At 39.5% G+C, this 20,370-nt stretch overlaps 1 protein-coding gene across 40 annotated transcripts in view; it reads right to left on the bottom strand.

Moving 5' to 3' along the window:
- Positions 1 to 20,370, bottom strand: part of CLASP2 (cytoplasmic linker associated protein 2) — a 168,459-nt gene that overhangs the window by 134,046 nt on the left and 14,043 nt on the right. For all 40 annotated transcript variants that reach the window (XM_066245408.1, XM_066245416.1, XM_066245410.1 and 37 more), the window contains exons 2-7: positions 16,517 to 16,595; positions 9,383 to 9,486; positions 6,905 to 6,996; positions 5,678 to 5,753; positions 2,473 to 2,570; positions 1,925 to 1,995 (exon numbers count right to left, since the gene is read on the bottom strand). In XM_066245408.1, the coding sequence (XP_066101505.1) occupies positions 1,925 to 1,995; positions 2,473 to 2,570; positions 5,678 to 5,753; positions 6,905 to 6,996; positions 9,383 to 9,486; positions 16,517 to 16,595 (520 nt within the window). The remainder of the gene's footprint in view (positions 1 to 1,924; positions 1,996 to 2,472; positions 2,571 to 5,677; positions 5,754 to 6,904; positions 6,997 to 9,382; positions 9,487 to 16,516; positions 16,596 to 20,370) is intronic.

The following is a 20,370-nucleotide window of genomic DNA, read 5'->3' as shown; positions in this document are numbered from 1 at the left end:
TCTTCTAGTTTCCTACTTTATTAATAATTCCATTAAAGTAGTTTCCAATGACAACATAATACTGTCATCAAAAACATCATGACCAGATACACACCGATACATACATATATTACAGACTTTAACATTCACATTACCCTACTTAAACACTATTCAGATCATAACCTCCAATAAAAAAAAATCTCTGAAGACTCCAAGAGAAATAAATGGCAGATGCTAACCCCAAACCTTGTTTATGAAGTGATATATAAGAAAAAGAAAAGAGAGCTAAAATAGGAAACAGCCTGACCAGGCAGTGGCGCAGTGGATAGAGCGTCGGACTGGGATGCGGAAGACCCAGATTCAAGACCCCGAGGTCTCCAACTTGAGCGCAGGCTCATCTGGTTTGAGCAAAAGCTCACTGGCTTGAGCCCAAGGTCGCTGGCTCAAGCAAGAGGTACTTGGTCTGCTGAAGGCCCACGGTCAAGGCATATATATGAGAAAGCAATCAATGAACAGCTAAGGTGTTGCAACACACAATGAAAAACTAATGATTGATGCTTCTCATCTCTCCATTCCTGTCTGTCTGTCCCTGTCTATTCCTCTCTCTGACTCTCTGTCTCTGTAAAAAACAAAACAAAACAAAAAAACAAAAAAAACCCAAACAAACAAAATAGGAAACAAAAAAATCTTCTATTTTGAAGGTAACAGAAATAACCTCACAAAATACAAGAATGACAGTACGTATTTTCAAAATAGACCATACCAAATAATAAATACCTTAAATGTATAATATGCATTACAGCCTTTATCTTAGAGTTGGAACTACATAGTCTAGAATACACAAATGAGAATGTACTGTAACTTGTATAAAAACACAAAAGTCTTAATTCAAGGAATTTTAACAACTCTCCATCTTCCTGCTGTTTTGTAACTACTGGAAAAATATTGATAAGGCACTTATCAATAAAACACGTTCTATTCAGAGGAGTAAGAAAGAGCTGACAGTCCGGGTGAGGACAGACAGCAGTATAGTCAATTTATGCTTCTGAAACTAAGTTTAGACCCAATCTTTTTAACACTGAATTCTCACTCCATCTGCTTTCCTGCAACAAAACAAGGCTCAGTCTCCGTTTGATCAAGAAGAAAAAAAAATTATAATAGACACTAATTTTCCTATTATTAACTATACAATTCATAAACCAATTATTTCTCCAGCATCATTTATATTACTAAACTAATCACACTCATTAATATGAACCTAATTTCCTAGGCAAAAAACTACCTGTACTATCTTTGGAGACAGCATGTATTTTTTTACATATTGATATAAGGCTAATTAATAATTAAAGATTTAAGTTTAGGTAAATACTACCCAATATAAACCAAATACAATTTAGTATCCTTACAAAACGTAGAGCAAAGAAAATCAAGTAAATGCCAGATGCTAACCCCAACCTCTGTGAATTCCAACTTCCAATTAAGAAGCTAAAGATGACTATGTCGGTGAAGTTCTACATCTGCATCTCCTCACCACTGTCATCACTGATCGTCTACACACAGGTGTGACAGAGCCCACTCAGCCCCACCATTTCTATTAAAAACAACCAAGTAAAACAATCGCTCTGGGGGGAGGAGAAACCACTTTCACGCATGGAACATGGAGGGAAAGAAGGTCCTTGTATCTTCAACCCAGAAAATACAAACAATAGGCAAAAGAACAGGATTGTCTCACACAATTGAGCACAACCATTATTAAATTTTCCCCTACTCCAAGAGAGTCAGAAAATAGGTAATAATCAACAGGATATAAAGACTTGATTATATCCTAAGTTTTAACCCACAAAAACAAATCTAACATTTGACTTGAAAACATGTTTTAGTGTCCCAAAGTTTGGTAAATAATCTTAGAAATGGTTAAGAACTGGAATAACGTCATTACTCTTACCTTTGATGACATTCAAAATCATACCGCCTGAATTTTGCACTTCATCAAATTTGGCAAATATTATTTCTAATCTGGGAATAAAGAATAAATTTTGTTTGTTTTACATACACTTTAAAAAGAAACAATTCCTTTCACCATCTCCCTGAGAAAAAAAACTTTCAGGGATTCAGTTAGTTCGATACAACTTTTACAACAAACTCACTTACTGAAAAGCAAGACAAAACCCATCTTTCTTCAGTTAAGAGAACCAGCCAAATACAGGCAGCATTCTACATACGTGGAGGTGGAGGAGAGAGAAAGATTGTTGTTCCTTTTATTTATGCATTCATTGGTTGTTTCTTGTATGTGTCCTGATCAGGAATGGAACATATAACCTTAGCTTATCAGGACAATGCTCTATCTAACCAGCTGAGCCCCCTGACCAGGGCCTCCTTTTGTATCTCTTGAATTTTAAAACATTGCAGAAAATTGAACCCATTTCAAATAAACACATGAAATTAAACATTTAAAACTAGTGGCAAAAAATAAACAAATTTAGCAAGACTTACCTAGCAGGGGGAACTGCTCTCTTAGAAAGGTCTCCCCTTACTTTCTCCCCCACGTGTCTATAAATCTCCACTACAGCTGACACTGCCGCGTCTCTCACCTGCCAGAGAATGCACAACTTTAAAGAAAGAATCGGAGATACAATAAAATAATTCACCTCAAGGTAAAATTATACTGGAAGACAGACTTGTAGCTCCAAGTTGGTTTTAATGTCTCTAAACCCCTAAGACAGTGGTCCCCAACCTTTTTTGGGCCACGGACCGGTTTAATGTCAGAAAATATTTTCACAGATCGCCCTTTAGGGTGGGACGGATAAATATATCACGTGACCGAGATAAGCGTCAAGAGAGAGTCTTAGATGGATGTAACAGAGGGAATCTGGTCATTTTTTAAAAAATAAAACATCGTTCAGACTTAAATAAAAATAAAACAGAAATAATGTAAGTTATTTATTCTTTCTCTGCGGACCGGTACCAAATGGCCCACGGACCAGGGGTTGGGGATCACTGCCCTAAGAGACTGTGTATGGCAGGTCATTAACAAAAACCAAGAGGACCAGCCAAGAAACCTCTAGAGCAGTGGTTCTCAAAGTGTGCACCAGGGCGCACTGGTGCACCCTAGAAGATTTCCAGGAGCACCTTATGGTATTCCAGAGAAATATGTGCCTGTTGGGGACCAAAAAACTGACAAGGTTTTTGGAATTTATATTTTGGGGGGACAGAGGTGTGGGGAAGTGGCTGTAAGCTGACAGTCTGCTCAACCCCCCATCTCAATGGCCTGATTGGGTTGCAAAAGGCTGTTAAGCTGTGGTGCTGGATTGTTTATACTACCCCCATGTTCCCCTAAAAGACTGGAGGCAAGTTTCTTCTATCCTTTGTTTGGTGTAAAGTTAAGATGATATGTATGGTGGTGGTTTTCTGCACTCAACACAATTAAGAGTAAAAAGAGAGGAATTCTTCAATGTATTGACAAGGAAATGAGAGTCTGCCTTTCCAATATATGCCCAAACACTGAAAAAATCACTAGGACACATCAGGCTCGTGTTTCCCATAAACACAAGAATGAAAAAACTTAACACATTCGAGCCAGGACCTGCCGAATTTACTCTTACTAAGAATGTATACAAGGCCCTGGCTGGTTGGCTCAGTGGTAGAGTGTCGGCCTGGCGTGCGGAAGTCCTGGGTTCGATTCCTGGCCAGGGCACACAGGAGAGGCACTCATCTGCTTCTCCACCCCTCCCCCTCTCCTTCCTCTCTGTCTCTCTCTTCCCCTCCCACAGCCGAAGCTCCATTGGAGCAAAAGATGGCCCAGGTGCTGGGGATGGCTCCTTGGCCTCTGCCCCAGGCGCTAGAGTGGCTCTGGTCACGATAGAGCGACGCCCCAGAGGGGCAGAGCATCACCCCCTGGTGGGCGTGCCAGGTGGATCCCGGTCGGGCGCATGTGGGAGTCTGTCTGATTGCCTCCCTGTTTCTAGCTTCAGAAAAGTACAAAAAAAAAAAAAAAAAAGCATGTATACATATAAAAAGATAACCTTTTTGTCGTTTTTTGTTTTAACCCTTTTTTATGAATTCTAAAAAGCATAACTCAAAAAATGTAACATAAAAATATTTTTTAATGTCAGAATAAATTTAATTTTGTCATATTTAGTTTAATTACCATAAAAGCACACTTGGACTTTATATATATATTTTTTATATTTGACTAATTATTATAACATATTTCTCAGAAATTTGTATATAGTGCGCCTACAATTATTTGCAGTATTTTAAATGCACCCTGACTTCAAAAACTTTGAGAAACACTGCTCTACAGAAACCTCGTAAAAAATTTTACAAAAAATCTAAGGAACATGTAAATAAAAATTACTAATGTGGTTTTTTATTTTTTATTTTATTTTTTACTAATGTGACTTCTTAAAGGTCTTCTTTTTCTAGTAAGATTGTATAAAGAACTGCTAATAACTGTATGAATACAAATCATTATCAAAGTTAATATATTTTCCTGGAACAAAACAGCCTTTCAAGAATGTGGCCTGAACTCAAACAGGTAATTTATATACCAATGTTCATAGCACCATTATTCAAAATATCTAAAAGTAGAAATAACCAAATGTCCATGTATGAATGAATTTTCTAAAATTGGTACATACATACAATGGAATATTATTTGGTCTTTAAAAAGAAAAGAAATTCTGACACGCTACAACATTGATAGACCTTGAAGACATGCTAAGTGAGATATGCTATATACAAAAGCACAAATATTGTATGGTTCCACTTTGATGAAGTACTTAAGAGTAGTCAAATTCACATGGAGAGAAAGTAAAACATGCTTGTCAGGAACCGAGGTGCTGAGGGGAATGGGGAGTTACTGTATAGTGAGAAGACAGGGTCTGTTTGGTAAAATGAAAACGTTCTGAGGTGGATGGTGGGATGGCTGCACAGTACTGTGAATGCACTTAATGCCAGTAAACTGTCCACTCAAAAATGGCCGAAATGGTAAATTTTATGTTGTGTATATTTTACCACAATTAAAGGGGGAAATGTGGCCTAAAGAGCAAATAAAAAGAAACCAAAGGCAGAACTAGTTAGCGCCTAAAAGCAGAACTAGTTAGGGCCTAAAAGCAGGGAAAACCGTATCCAGGGTTATTCCAAATGCACAAACTATGTGAAAACAGTTTCACCCAAGATTCAATTCTATCAGAAGGGACGAGATCCAGAACACACCCTTGCATTATGCCTACAGAATATGCAGCACAGGTAAAGAAATTTCTAACAAGTAATACACCACGGGTACAAATTCCCTTTGTTATATAAACGTTATGACAGCTGCAAAAAAAGTTGTTACTCAACCACTCAGAAAAAAAGGAAGCTGACAACCTGTTCTCACAATTAACAGGTAAGACTACAAAAGGAAATCCAAGTTACTTGTTACTCAATTTCTCAAACTCAAGAACTAGTCTTTAAGTCCCATCTATCTTTAATACTAAACAACTAAGTTGCTTAATACTAGCTAAGCAGCTTAGTAAATATGACATATTCTTAAAAACTAACTGGTGAATTTTAAAGGAAAAAAATGAGGTGGAATCTAAACTTCAGTATTCCTTTCCACTCTCACTCTCCTTTTCCTTTAAAAATGGAATAAGAGCCCTAGCAAAGAAGCTACAGTCAAAATATTAGTCAATGCTTACATGTAAATAAATTTTACCTGACTGTTAGAATCTCCAAATAGGATACACAAATGTGGTACTAACTTGCTGAGGACTAGTGGTTGAGCTCCAAACCTAAATGTAATTTGAAAAAATAAAGAGAATTCAGTTTTAATCAAACAATAAACAAAATATCCTTATATTTTCTTCTTGTCTGTATTAATAAGACAAATATGGTAGAGAGCATGGACACACATAATTAAAACATGAAGGATATGAGACACAAGCAAAAACTAATTCTAAACAATGTCAAATATGCAAACTTGAGTAATAATGACTGACAATGAAAATTGTCCATACAAGATCCAACAGAGCAAAATGTTCAACCAATGGCACTCTTAAACTTGGCAATCTCTCATTCAAGGAAATTTAAAATTTTGTTTTAAAATAGAGATTCTTTTTTAAACTCTGGGTCTCAAATTTGCATTCCAATAAGATCTTTATTTATGCTTATTAATTTTTGATGAGGTCATGGGTTGAAAGCAAATGACAGGAGAGCCAAAAACCACAAAGTTGTGCAGACGGATGCACTTACAAGCTCTAGATGGCAGAAAGGACCATAGAGGAGTAAAAGAAAATAAATGAAGGTATAGTTAGAGAAAAAGAAGTAACATTACAGGAAAAGTTGAAAGCTACTATATATTACCTATCTTGTTACAGAGAACTTGAAAAAGCAATCCAGAAAGAGAACAAAAGCTCCAGTTTATAGTTTCTTCAGACTGGAGTTCGGAGCCCAGCGGCATCTCTGCCGTCAGAGCTCTGCATACGACTACGAGTCACTGTAGTTACCGGGGAGAGCCCTGTTCAGTCTATGATTTTCATAACCTCCCACACTGTTCTAGAATGCCTAAGTGGGAAAAAGACTACAATATCTGAAATACTCATGAGTTAAAAACAGTTCCAAACCATGTCCAAAACAGAAGTAGATCCTAAGTTATATCAACATATTTGCTAAATGCCATCTATTTTGGGCAGCAACTATTAAGATGCTAAAGAAAAAAAAACCTTACAACTAATAACTTTAAATTAATAACATAAAAGATAATATGTACACAAAATTTAACAGATAAAAATATCAAATGAAATAAAAATTCATATCAGAGATTAGTTAGTAACAACTTAAAGTTTATTTCCATGGCTTTCCTTGAGCTTTGTGAAATGGATATTGCTTTTTTTAAGTAAAAATGAAAAACAAAGGCGACTGTTTCAGTAATCATAAAACTTACATGTTTAAGGTTTCAATAAGACACAGACACACGCCTTCTCGAGATCGAAAATTCTTGTGCTTAAAACCAGAAGCCAACTGTTCCCAAATGTGCTATTTAAAAGAAAAGGAAACATGTATAACAAGAAATTAAATTACCCACGCTGTATTTTATGTTTTCCACCTTACTACCAATCTTATTAGTAAACGAATTTTCCCATTAGACTGTTCACTTCCCCATAAGTTTTTCTAAACCAAATTTGCACTGATGCTGCTCTCATCCAATGTTTAATATCTTACTTACATTTTTTAGGTTTTATTTTATATCTTTAATTTTAGAATTATTCTCAGGAAAATTTTGCTCAGCATCTAAAACCAGTGCAATTTCCGAAGACACAGAATTTGTTCTAAGCTTTAGACATCTTCAGTAACAATGCTACCATTATAAGCCCAGTAGTCCAGTAAGCATTTAAAAGGTCCAACGTTGCCTAGCAACTACTGCAGACTGTCACATGGCACAGGCTTTTTCAACATTTTATAACTCAGGCTTTTCTCCTCTTAAGATTAGGTCCAAATTCAAAAACATATTTGAGCAAATCATTTTTGCTACCACTTTCATTTTATTTTGGAAAAAGCAAGATAAACCTATATAAATAATCCACAACATGGATTTGGTATAAGAAGGAATCCAGCCCTGGCTGGCTGGCTGGCTGGGTGGAATAGTATTAACCTGGTATGTGGATGTCCCGGGTTCGATTCCAGTCAGGCCCCACAGGAGAGGTGCCTATATGCTTCTCTACCCCCCCCCCCCCCGCTCTTCTTCTCCTACAGCCATGCCTTGATTGGAGCAAGTTGGCCCCGGATGCTGAGAATGGCCCCATGGCTTCTGCCTCTCAGGCACTAAGAAGAGCTTGGCTGCTGAGCAACAGAGCACACCCCAGATGGGCAGGGCATTGCCTCCTAGTGCTCTTGCCAGGTGGATCCTGGTCGGGACACATGTGTGAGTCTGTCTCTCTGCCTCCTCTCCTCTCACTAAAATAAAAATAAATAAATAAACAGAAGGAATCCAACTTTATTTTTCCAACTATATGGCCAATTGTCCCAATCAATTATTTTTCCACATTTAGAAACACCACCCTTACCATTTACTAAATTCATGTGAACATACACATCTTCACCTAGACTCTATTTATTCATTCTGGACTCTGTATTCAGTTCTACTAATATATTTCTCTTTCTCTCTCTGTCAAACTTTCTGGAAGATACCTTGGAAGTTTACCAAAAAACAAAAAAAACAACACCTGACTCAGCAACAGCAGCTCTGGAACTCTATTCTACATGTATATGTACAAAGAACAAAGATACTATGTCCCTTATAGTACTGTTGGTAATAATAGCATGTCAAAACAATTGAAAATCTGAACCACTAAACAAGTGTTGAAGGATACTCACATTATTAACAAGGACTTAGATCAAATCTGGGAGAATAGTTTACTTTTGTAATGCAAAACTCTGGATCTTTTATAAACCATGTAATATTATAATTTTTAAACTGTATTTTAAGTAACACATTATATCATTAAATATATTGCAAATTCTGACTTTTTTTCACTTAACATGGGCTACTCTTTAAATGTTTGTATACATGTCAACTGATCTGTTCCTTTCAAAACACCTCCACGTAAGGGCAAATTGCTTTTACTGTAACCATAAAACACTGGTCACTATCAGACTATATGCCTTGAAGAATTAGTAACAACTTGTTAAATAAAAAAACCTTCTTCCTATCTCAGTAAAAGCTGCAGAAATTAATGTAACATTCAGTATTGCTCAAAACAAGCTTCTTTACTGTACAATTTATAATAAAGCAGGTAAGGAAAAACAGAAAATCCCCCCAAATATATTATCAGTTTGTTGTCAAATCACTAAAATCTCCAAGTTAACTTTTTAGAAAAGCATTAGAGTGTAAAATAAGAAAAAGCGAAAAGTCAGAAAGTTAAATATAGACATTTTATCTTAAATTTCAACCTCTTGAAAGCATTAGCAACTATTCAAGTCCCCTGGGGACCGACTTGCTGTGATTACCATCTATCCTGACTGATATTTCTTCTTTTTTTTTTTCCTGAAGTGAGAAGTGGGGAGGCAGAGACTCCCACATGAGCCCAACTGGGATCCACCCGGGATGCCCACCAGAGGGCGTTGCTCCGTTGCAACTGGAGCCATTCTAGTGCCTGAGGCAGAGGCCATGGAGCCATCCTCAGTGCCCAGGCCAACTTTGCTCCAATGGAGCCTTGGCTGCAGGACGGGAAGAAATAGAGAGAAAGGAGAGGAGGAAGGGTGGAGAAGCAGACAGGCGCTTCTTCTGTGTGCCCTGACTGGAAATCGAACCTGGGACATCCACATGCTGGGCTGACGCTCTACCACTGAACCAACCAGCCAGAGTACTCAATAATATTTCATCACCAATTAACAAAATAAGAATTTTTAAAGGTAGGCCTACCATAGGTGTTGCTACTTGATCCATTAGCTTCAATACCAGAGTCTGAGCTTCATCACGAACCTTGTCTTTGGCATCTCCCATTCTGTCTATTAAAGCTACAATAACTAGAGAAAGGGAGAGGAAAAAGAATAAATATTTAAAATTCATCTCCATTATAAGCTATATTTTACAAAATTACAAACAATTGTTTCCATAAATAAAAACTTATGAGGTAAGCAAATTGTTTTCATTTCTTTATTCATGAGTCTATCCAAAAATAACAGAAGCAAGTTCCAAAAGAATACACACAGTATGATATTCACTTATAATAATAATGTTCAAAAACCAGGCAAAACTAATCATTATTCCATTTAGAGATATGTATAGATAGTCAGGGTCTATAGCTCAACAAGCAATAATTATCCCAAAGGTCATGACGATGTTTACCTCTGGTTCAGGGAGGGAAGTATCATCAAGAAATGTAGGTTTGGGCAGAATTCTAGTTTCTAGACCTGAGCCAAGGCAGGTGCTGGCTTTATAATTACTCTTCAAATTGTACATGTTTGTCATGCATTTATCTCTATGCATGGCATACTATTTGCCAAAAAAAAAAAAAAAAAAAAAGCCTAGACCATTAAAATTGAGGTCTTTCTCTACTAAGTCCAAGACTTTGGCACTATTCCATAAAGGGGGGGAAGAAAGAAAGGTTAGAGTCCATTTCTAAGGAGTATTCATGAAAAAGGTTTTTGTAACTATAAATCAACAAGGCAACACAAAGAAACCACATCTATTATAGGGTGGAGGTGCAGAGAAGCAGATGGGGGGCTAGAACTCAGAGGGTCCAGATTCTAAAGTCAGCTCAGAGGGCAAATATCTAGTCAGAATCATTTTTCTGTAATCCCTTAGATTATCACTGCCACTTAGTGTGGTGTGTGACCACATTATTTAATCTCTTTTTGGCTTTATTTACTCAACACATAAATGTTTGTAGCAGTACTCACTTCAGAAGAGTACTGAAAATTAAAAGATTCTACAGTTAACAACTCAGAGTGGAGAGCACTGAGTGAGCACTCTAGAGTGTGTCACCTGCTATCCCCTTCAACCCTATCATCCTGCATGTTCAAAAGCAAAGAAGTTAACTTTTCTCTTTTGACATTACAGCTATAGCCTTACTTTCCTTGAGGCAATGGAAGCTGAGGTCTAGTTTAATCAAAGCAAGAAAAAAGAAAAGAGACTAAGAAAGAGAGTTACTCTATTTTATTTACAGATGGATATAATTAAATATGTATATATAATTTTATGCAAATGTATTCTAAATGTAACAAGGTCTACAATATGACAACCAGGTTGAGGTAATAATGATCAACAGCACTTAAGGAAAAAAGAAATTACTGGTACATTCTTTTTTTTTTTTTTTTTTTTTTGTATTTTTCTGAAGCTGGAAACGGGGAGAGACAGTCAGACTCCCGCATGCGCCCGACCGGGATCCACCCGGCATGCCCACCAGGGGCAACGCTCTGCCCACCAGGGGGCGATGCTCTGCCCCTCCGGGGCGTCGGAGCCATCCCCAGCGCCCGGGCCATCTCCGCTCCAATGGAGCCCCGGCTGCAGGAGGGGAAGAGAGAGACAGAGAGGAAGGAGGGGGGGGGGGGGTGGAGAAGCAAATGGGCGCTTCTCCTGTGTGCCCTGGCCGGGAATCGAACCCGGGTCCCCCGCATGCCAGGCCGACGCTCTACCGCTGAGGCAACCGGCCAGGGCCTACTGGTATATTCTTTTTGGAAGAAAATGACTAGAGTGAGAAGCCAACTATACCAAATGGAATGATATCCAAAAATCTAAACTTAATTAAGGAAATGATTGTATAAGAAAACAAAAAGAGCCCTGGCCTGTTGGCTCAGCGGTAGAGCGTCGGCCTAGCGTGCGGAGGACCTGGGTTCGATTCCCGGCCAGGGCACACAGGAGAAGCGCCCATCTGCTTCTCTGCTTATCCACTACTCCCCTTTCCCCCTCTCGCTTCTCTCTCTCTTCCCCTCCTGCAGGCATGGCTTGACTGGAGTAAGTTGGCCCCTGGCCCTGAGGATGGCTTCATGGCCTCCACTTCAGGTGCTAAGAAGAGCTTGGTTGCAGAGCAATAGAGTAACACCCCAAATGAGCAGAGCATTGCCTCCTAGTGGGCTTGCCAGGTGGATCCCGGTCCCAGTGCATGTGGGAGTCTGTCTCTCTGTCTCCTCTCCTCTCACTGAATAAAAAAGTAAATAAATAAAAAGATAAAGAAATGGAGAAAAAATACTACTGAAAAACATTAAGAGCCTGACAAGGCGGAGACGCAGTGGATAGAGCGTAGGACTGGGATGCAGAGGACCCAGGTTCAAGACTCTGAGGTCGCCAGCTTGAGTGTGGGCTCATCCAGTTTGAGCAAGGCTCACCAGTTTGAGCCCAAGGTCGCTGGCTTGAGGAAGGGGTCACTCAGTCTGCTGCAGCCCCACGGTTAAGGCACATATAAGAAAACAATCAGCCCTGGCCGGTTGGCTCAGCGGTAGAGCGTCGGCCCAGCGTGCGGAGGACCCGGGTTCGATTCCCGGCCAGGGCACACAGGAGAAGCGCCCATTTGCTTTTCCACCCCTCCGCCGCGCTTTCCTCTCTGTCTCTCTCTTCCCCTCCTGCAGCCAAGGCTCCATTGGAGCAAAGATGGCCCGGGCGCTGGGGATGGCTCTGTGGCCTCTGCCTCAGGCGCTAGAGTGGCTCTGGTCGCAACATGGCGACGCCCAGGATGGGCAGAGCATCGCCCCCTGGTGGGCAGAGCATCGCCCCTGGTGGGCGTGCTGGGTGGATCCCGGTCGGGCGCATGCGGGAGTCTGTCTGACTGTCTCTCCCTGTTTCCAGCTTCAGAAAAATGAAAGAAAGAAAAAAAAAAAAAAAAGAAAACAATCAATGAACAACTAAGGAGCTGCAACAAAGAACTGATGCTTCTCATCTCTCTCCCTTCCTGTCTGTCTATCCCTGTTTGTCCCTCTCTCTGTCACCAACCCCCCCCCCAAAAAAAAAACCCAAAAAGAATCATGGAATAAAGAAAAATTCAGTGTAAAGTGAGATTAATCTAAAAAGCTCCCACAGATTGAAATCTCAAGTAAATATTTGAAGAAAAAGAAAGGACCATGGAGAAGAGGATAGAATTTCAAAAAGAAAGCACAGCAGAGGCATAAACAAGTTAAGCCAGAACTAACAAGAGTGAGCAAGTTCTGATTCACTAGAATGAAGAGAGTACTTACTGAAGATCACAAATATACAAGGCTACCGAGATGGAGAAGAGACATACACGCTGAGAGAACTGGAATACCAAGGAGAGCAAAACAGAAATAAATTCTGAAAGCAGCACAGTCCTTGGAGGCAACAAACTAGGATTCTGGTCCCAATACTCCCACTGCTTCAATGTGATCAGTCAGTACACTGAACCCCATCTGGCCCTCCTTACGTCTGAAAACTAAGTGATATATGTAATGCTTAGAATTACTCTCAAGTATAAATACTGCCTATAACAACTAAGAATGGGGAGCTACTATAAGGCGGGGGCACAAACATAAACATCTACAGTCAGGGAGGCATTGGAAATGCAGAAAATGAACCAGGTTTAAGAACTGCCATATTCCAACCTTGCTGTATTATAACTTTCTCAGTCATTAGGATACAAGAGGAGATGGAAGGGACTTAACTGAAAAGCTCATGATTCAGACAAAAGGGAAGCCACAACACAGCTTCAGCCAATACATACATGTGGGAGTGGAAGGTCAGGGTTGCCACATTGGTCAATTTTTTAAGACAAGTCATAAATATGAATTAAAAAATTTTATTTTATTATTATTATTATTTACAGAAACAGAGAAAGTCAGAGAGAGGGATAGATAGGGACAGACAGACAGGAACAGAGAGAGATGAGAAGCATCAATCATCAGTTTTTTGTTGCGACACCTTAGTTGCTCATTGATTGCTTTCTCATATGTGCCTTGACCGTGGGCCTTCAGCAGACTGAGTAACCCCTTGCTCAAGCCAGCGACCTTGGGTCCAAGCTTTGCTCAAACCAGATGAGCCAGTGCTCAAGCTGGCGACCTTGGGGTCTCGAACCTGGGTCCTCCGCATCCCAGTCTGACGTTCTATCCACTGCGCCACCACCAGGTCAGGCTTTTTATTTTATTATTAAGTGAGAGCAGGGAAGACAGAGAAACAGACTCCTGCATGTGCCCTGACCTGGATCCACCCGGCAAGCCCCCTGTGTGAGGATGCTCTGCCCATCTGGGGCATTGCTACATTGCTTAGCAACTGAGCTATTTTTTAGTGCCTGAGGCGGAGGCCACAGAGCCATCCTCAGCGCCTGGGGCAAACTTGCTCAAACTAATGGAGCCATGTCTGCAGGAGAGGGGTAGGGGAAAGGGAAAAAGAGAGAGAGAGGGAGAGGGTGGGTGAGAGGGAGAGAAAGAAAGAGAGAAAAGGGGGAATGAGAAGGGTAGAGAAGCAGGTGGTAAGTCTCCTGTGTCCTGATCGGAAATCGAACCCAGAACATCTACATGCCAGGACAATGCTCTACCACTGAGCAAACCGGTCAGGGCCTGAATTTTTAATGTAAAACTTCCTAAAGTTGAATATTGATTCAAAATGTTTTAAGAAAATACATAAGTAAAACACATTCACAGAGCAAAGTTTTAAACACCAAGCATAGGATTTTAAGCAGAGACTGACACAGTATAAAATATCATCTTTCCAGAAGATATTCAAACAAAGAATAAAGTAGAACCAGGTATTGATTTTAAAAGGAATAATAAAGACACAGAAATTCAGTAAGATGCTTCTGCTGAAAGGATAGCCGGACAATAAAAGTGGAAATTGGCAGAATCTGGTGGCATATCAAGTATGAAGAAAAAAGCTGACCTAAGATAATTCAAAAATCAGTGTGATAATACATTATGAGGCATTAACTTAATCCATAAAAAAATTAATAAACACTGAAGTTACCCTTAAATGTTTCTATATAATAGGAACCAAATCCATTCACCAAAGCACTCCAAAGGTGCATGAAGGTCACTCAGGTTTAGAAAATAGGTCAGAGCCAATTTTGTAATCCTAACTACTATACAAAGAAGAGCATTATACCAGTATAATGCTTTGCAAACACACTGTAAATAAGTGCAGCTCAAAGTATGGCTGGTAGCCCAGAACCAGTCTACAAACTATTTGTGGTAAAAAAAAATTGAGAGTTTATAAAATGAAGTTTTGAAACAATCTGACCAAAGTAATTTTATGTTTGTTAAATCTGTTAATAAAAAATTTCATTTCATTTTGCTATAACTTATTTTTAGTGCATTTTACAAAATATAGGTCTGCAACAGACTAGCAATGAAAGAACTAGTCCTTCACCACAGTTTGAAAAGTGGTGCTGTAAGTTATAGTATAAATTTTTAATGTTACAAAAAATATAAAATAGAAAGTAAAAATCTGTTGGCACCATATTTATTTTCTTGCTTTTGTTTCCTTGTCTCAAAGAGCCTAGAATTATCTATTTGAATATACTTAAAATCCTTTATGTCTGGGTAAACTATACTGCTCACAGACATTAGGGGATATTTTATAGCTTCATATTCACTTTGAAATATCCCCTAACGTTTGTGAGCAGTATATAATACTAAGTAGCAGATATCTTGAGTTGTACAAAATTGTATTACCACATTATAGACAATTGATTCTGTTAAAAACTATAAGAAAAATAGGTATGTCAAAACCTATAATGATTTTTATATTTTTTTAACTGATTGATTTTAGAGAGAGAAAGGAAGGGAAAGGGTGGGAGAGTGAGAGAGGAGAAGGTAGAGAGGGGCAGAGGGGAGGGAGAGAGGAAGGGAAAGGGTGGGAGAGTGAGAGAGGAGAAGGTAGAGAGGGGCAGAGGGGAGGGAGAGAGGAAGGGAAAGGGTGGGAGAGTGAGAGAGGAGAAGGTAGAGAGGGGCAGAGGGGAGGGAGAGAGGAAGGGAAAGGGTGGGAGAGTGAGAAAGGAGAAGGTAGAGAGGGGCAGAGGGGAGGGAGAGAGGAAGGGAAAGGGTGGGAGAGTGAGAGAGGAGAAGGTAGAGAGGGGCAGAGGGGAGGGAGAGAGGGGTAGAGGGGAGGAAAAGGGGGGAGGGGGGAAGGGGGAGGAAAAGAGAAAGAGGGAGGGAGAGGAGGAGGGAGAGAGGGAAAGGAACAGAGGGAGAAGGAGAGAAGTATTCATTTGTTGTCCCACTTGTGCATTTATTGGTTGCCTCCTGTTTGTGCGCTGACCTGGGATTGAACCTGCAATCTTTGTGTTTTGAGACAACATTCTAACTGACTGCGCTAACCTGCCAGGCCTCAAACCTACAATGGTTTTAAGAGAGAGAGAGAGAGAGAGAGAGAGAGAGAGAAACAGACACACAGACACATAGATAGATACAGACAGGAAGGGAGAGAGATGAGAAGCATCAACTCTTAGTTACAGCACCTTACTTGTTCAGACTGCTTTGTCATATGTGCTTTGACTGGGGGGTTCCAGAGGAGCCAGTGACCCTTTGCTCAAGCCAGCAACCACAGGGTCATATCTATGATCCCATGCTCAAGTTAGCAACCCTGTGCTCAAGCTAGTAAGCTGATGCTCAAGCCAGATGAGCCTGTGCTTAAGCCAGCGACCTCAGGGTTTCAAACCTGGGTCCTCAGCATCCCAGGCCAATGCTCTATCCACTGCTCCACCACCTGGTCAGGCCCTAATATGATCTGTTTGTTTGTTTGTTTGACAGAGACAGAGAGAGAGTCAGAGAAAGGGACAGACAGGAAGGGAGTGAGAGGTGAAACATTAATTCTCTGTTGCGGCACCTTAGTTGTTCATGATTGATTTCTCATACGTACCTTGACCAGGGGGCTCCCACAGAGTAGGTGACCCCTTGCTTAAGCCAGCAACCTTGGGCTTCAAGCCAGCAACCCATGGGGTCATGTCTATGAGCCTGCGCTCAAGCCAGCGACCCCATACTCAAGCTGGATAAGCCTGCGCTCAAGCCGGTGACCTTGGGGTTTCGAACCTGGGTCCTCTGTGTCCCAGTCTGACACTCTATCCACTATACCACTGCTTGGTCAGGTATGATTTTTAAATAAATAAAGTTAACTTACCCATTGGTACGTATGACTTAAATCGTGTTGATAATCTGTCCACAAAGGCACTTAAAATTTCCAATCCCATTAATGATACCTATAGACAGAAAAAAATGTTAATGAATACAAATTACTCATGCATACTTTATATCAGTTTATAACTGTTAACATACAAAGACCTTCATATAACATATTACCCAGTTTTTCAAAATATAAGATTGATTAATTAAAGTATTCAGGAGTGAACAGTCATGAGGTTAAGGTACCCTATTCTCAAATGTTTCAATAATTTTATTATAATAATATGTAAATATGCAGGAAGATAAAGCATATTTGGCAAAATGTTAATAACTGGTAAATTAGGTGAAGCGTACACAGGAGCTCACTGACTATACCTGCAATGTTCCTGTACTGTTGAAATGTTTCCAACATAAAACAGTAAACAATTAAATGAATACCTTTAATTACAGAGGAATTCCAGCTTCTGTATAGGGATGAAGAAACTGGAGAAAACATCACTTCCATTGTAATAAGAAAAAGACAAACAATCTACAAAACCATAACTATTCTTGAATCCATCAGAAAGCTTAGGTTGTAGAATAATCAACTAACCTAAAATCTAAGGAAACCTAGATGCCTCTAAGAAGAGATGGGACATAAGCAGTATGTGGCAGAGGATAGGACAAAAGTGAAACAGCTGTACAAGTGGGTAAGAAGAATTCAGCTAAATTTAACTCATTGTTAATAGCTGAGTCTGGACTAGCACAGAAATACAGAAACCCTAGTAGCCACAGACACAAGGAGAATTCACACCACTTGCAGGCTCTTTCTCCACAAACCTCCACTGGACACTCATAAGTGAGACTGAGGGCAGGGCAGGGGCGTGGAGCAAGTCCCTTTCGGTAGTACAGGTCTCCCAGGCAGGGAGGAGTCACCGCTACAAGAAAAGCACAAACCTTTCCCACACTCTCGCCCTAGAAGAAACAAAAGTTGAAGATACTGAGGGAAAGACAGTCACCCCCAGAATACAGTTTAAAAACTCAAGACTACTGAATAAAGAGAAAAAAAATTTTAATTTAAAAAATAGAATTTTTTTAATTTATAAAATTTACTGTTAACATGGATTCAAAAATTAAATTTTTTTTTTAAGAAAGAAAAAACCTCCCTATCTCAGGGGGAGGAGCAGAAAACTGTACTGGGCTCAGATTCCAGGTCTCCAGTTGGGGAGGGTCTCTGATGAAACCTCACCCCTACCCCAAGACCAAACCAATGAATCGTACACTTTAGATGAGTGAATCTTATCAATGAGTTATTTAAAAACATAACTGAAAATCCACAGAGGCTCACACATAAAATTAACAGATAATAAAAGCAGTATTTCAAATCATCATGCACATTTATTAAGATCTCACTTAGGAGTCTATCCCTTAAATAGATCAGCAAAATTATGAGAAATCATCCAAAGATTAGTTATTGTAAGACAATGGAAACTATGCAAATATTCATCAACATGGGACAGATTCAATAAATTAAGGTATAGCCACACTACAGGGTACTATGACACTTTAAAATGAAGTCTATCCTAATTTTGCTAACAGTGACCTCCAAGATATTGTTACATAAAAGAAGCAAGCTGGGGAAATGTATGTATATAATAAAAAGGGAACTACAAATGAATATAAATAGTTATGAAAAATAAAGATAAACAGAAAAATTCTCACAGTTGGGAATAAACTATAAGGAACAAAGAAATAAACAACACTATTTTGAATATACCTTTTTGTAGCAATAACTAATTTCACTGAAAATAAGTGAACCTAAATCTATGCCCAATTAGGAGCATAAACATAGAAAACACTATTCCAAGTGACTCTAAAATATAGTAATTTGACTATTTTCCTAGTGGCATATACCCTAATGAAAAAAACAACAACGAAAACTAAGTCAGTATTTTTAGAAATCGTATTAATAGAAAATATACAGAAGCTCTGGCCGAATCGCTCAGTTTGATTAGAGCATTGTTCTGATATGCAAAGGTTGTGGGTTTCATCCCAGGTCAGGGCATACATAGGAACAGATCCGTGTTTCTGTCTCTCTCTCTCTTTCTAAAATCAAAATAAATTTAAATTTAAAAAAAGAAAATATACAGAAATAGTAAAAGAAACAGTAAAAACTATAGTTCTGAATCCAAATTAGACTACCAATATGAAATTGTGTATTTTTCTTTAAAATTAAAATAAAACCTAACCCTATTCATCGAAAATAATCTAGAACAATGAACCAACTGTAACAACGAGTTCCACTATCACCCACATTGTATTTTCAACATGCCATTTCCAACCAAAGGAACCAGAACTTCTTGGAGAAGTGACTAATTCCAGGGCAGGAGCAGGAAATATGACATTTGGTGAAACCAGCTAGCAAAGACTATCAAAGATTACTAGGGTCATGTCAAGATAGGACAGTTTGATTACCAATACAGATAATAACTGCACTGTCTTGAAATGCATTAGATATGGTTAAATACAAGAGTTCATAATGATAACAAAAACTATTTGACCAACATCAAAGGATACTAAAAGACAACCTCATTCTTTAGGCAATTAGTAAATGAAAGGAAAGAATTATATAAACTATACCTGCTTTTTCATATAAAGTATACCACTGAGTAACTAAATAGTAATAAATGGGGGAACCTTCTCTTTCTGAAAGTATTCCAGCTAATAAATGAAGCAATGAACATTAGAATATCATTTTGCAAATCCTAATGAATTAAGAGAGATAAACATTGAACATCAATGGCTGTTTATATCACAAAAAGAGACTATCAGAACTTATGTGTCTTCCTCCCATCCAAGTACTAACCAGGCCCGACCCTGCTTAGCTTCCGAGATCAGAAGAGATCGGGCGCGTTCAGGGTGGTATGGCCGTAGACTTATGTGTCTTCCTAATGTTATGTGCCTATTTTTTATTTTAGGGATGGGGTGAGGAACAGATAGCTGACAGGAAGGGAAAGAGATGAGAAGCATCAACTCATAGTTGTGGCACCTTAGTTGATTGCTTTCTCATATGTGCCTTGACTAGGGGGCTTCAGCAGAGCCAGTGTCCCCTTGCTCAAGCCAGTGATCTTGGGCTCAAGCCAGCAACGTTGGCTTCAAGCCAGCAACCATGGGGTCATGTCTATAATTCCATGCTCAAGCTGGTGACCCCATGCTCAAGTTGGGGAGCCCACTAGCCAGTGACCTCAGGGTTTCAAAAATGGGTCCTCAGCATCCCAGGCCTATGCTCTATCCACTGCTCCACCACCTGGTCACGCTGTGAAGGTGCCTCTTGATGGAAGAGCACTACTTATTAAGTAGTATTACCAAAAAAAGAGAGAGAGAGAGAGAGAGAGAGAGATACCGAATGATCAAGCTTTAGATCCAACTACCAATTTTTAGAAAGTACAGAGGGAACAAAGAACATGACAGGAATAAAATCAGCAAAATTTCTTTTTTTTTTTTTTTAAGGTGAGGAGGGGAGATAGTGAGGCAGACTTCTGCATGTGTCCCAGCCAGGATCCACCTGGCAACCCCGTCTGGGAACAATGCTTGAATTAATTGAGCTATCCTCATTGCTCCGGGCTATGCTAAAATCAATCAAGCCACTGACAGTGGGAGGGGAAGAGGAAGAGAAAGGGAAGAGAGAGGAGAGAAGCAGATGGCCTTTTCTCCTGTGTGCCCTGACCGAGGATGAAACCCGGGACATCCATGTGCCAGGCCGACACTTTATCTACTGATTCATTGGCTAGGGTCTCAATAATTTTTAAAAAGAGAGATTGATTCAAAGAGACTTAATAAACAATGTGAAATGAGGAAGGAAGAAGAACGGCT

The sequence above is a fragment of the Saccopteryx bilineata genome, chromosome 10, assembly GCF_036850765.1.
Source record: "Saccopteryx bilineata isolate mSacBil1 chromosome 10, mSacBil1_pri_phased_curated, whole genome shotgun sequence".
NCBI lineage: Eukaryota > Metazoa > Chordata > Mammalia > Chiroptera > Emballonuridae > Saccopteryx > Saccopteryx bilineata.
Note: the sequence above shows the minus strand (reverse complement) of the source record. Positions and strands in the feature narration are given on the sequence as shown.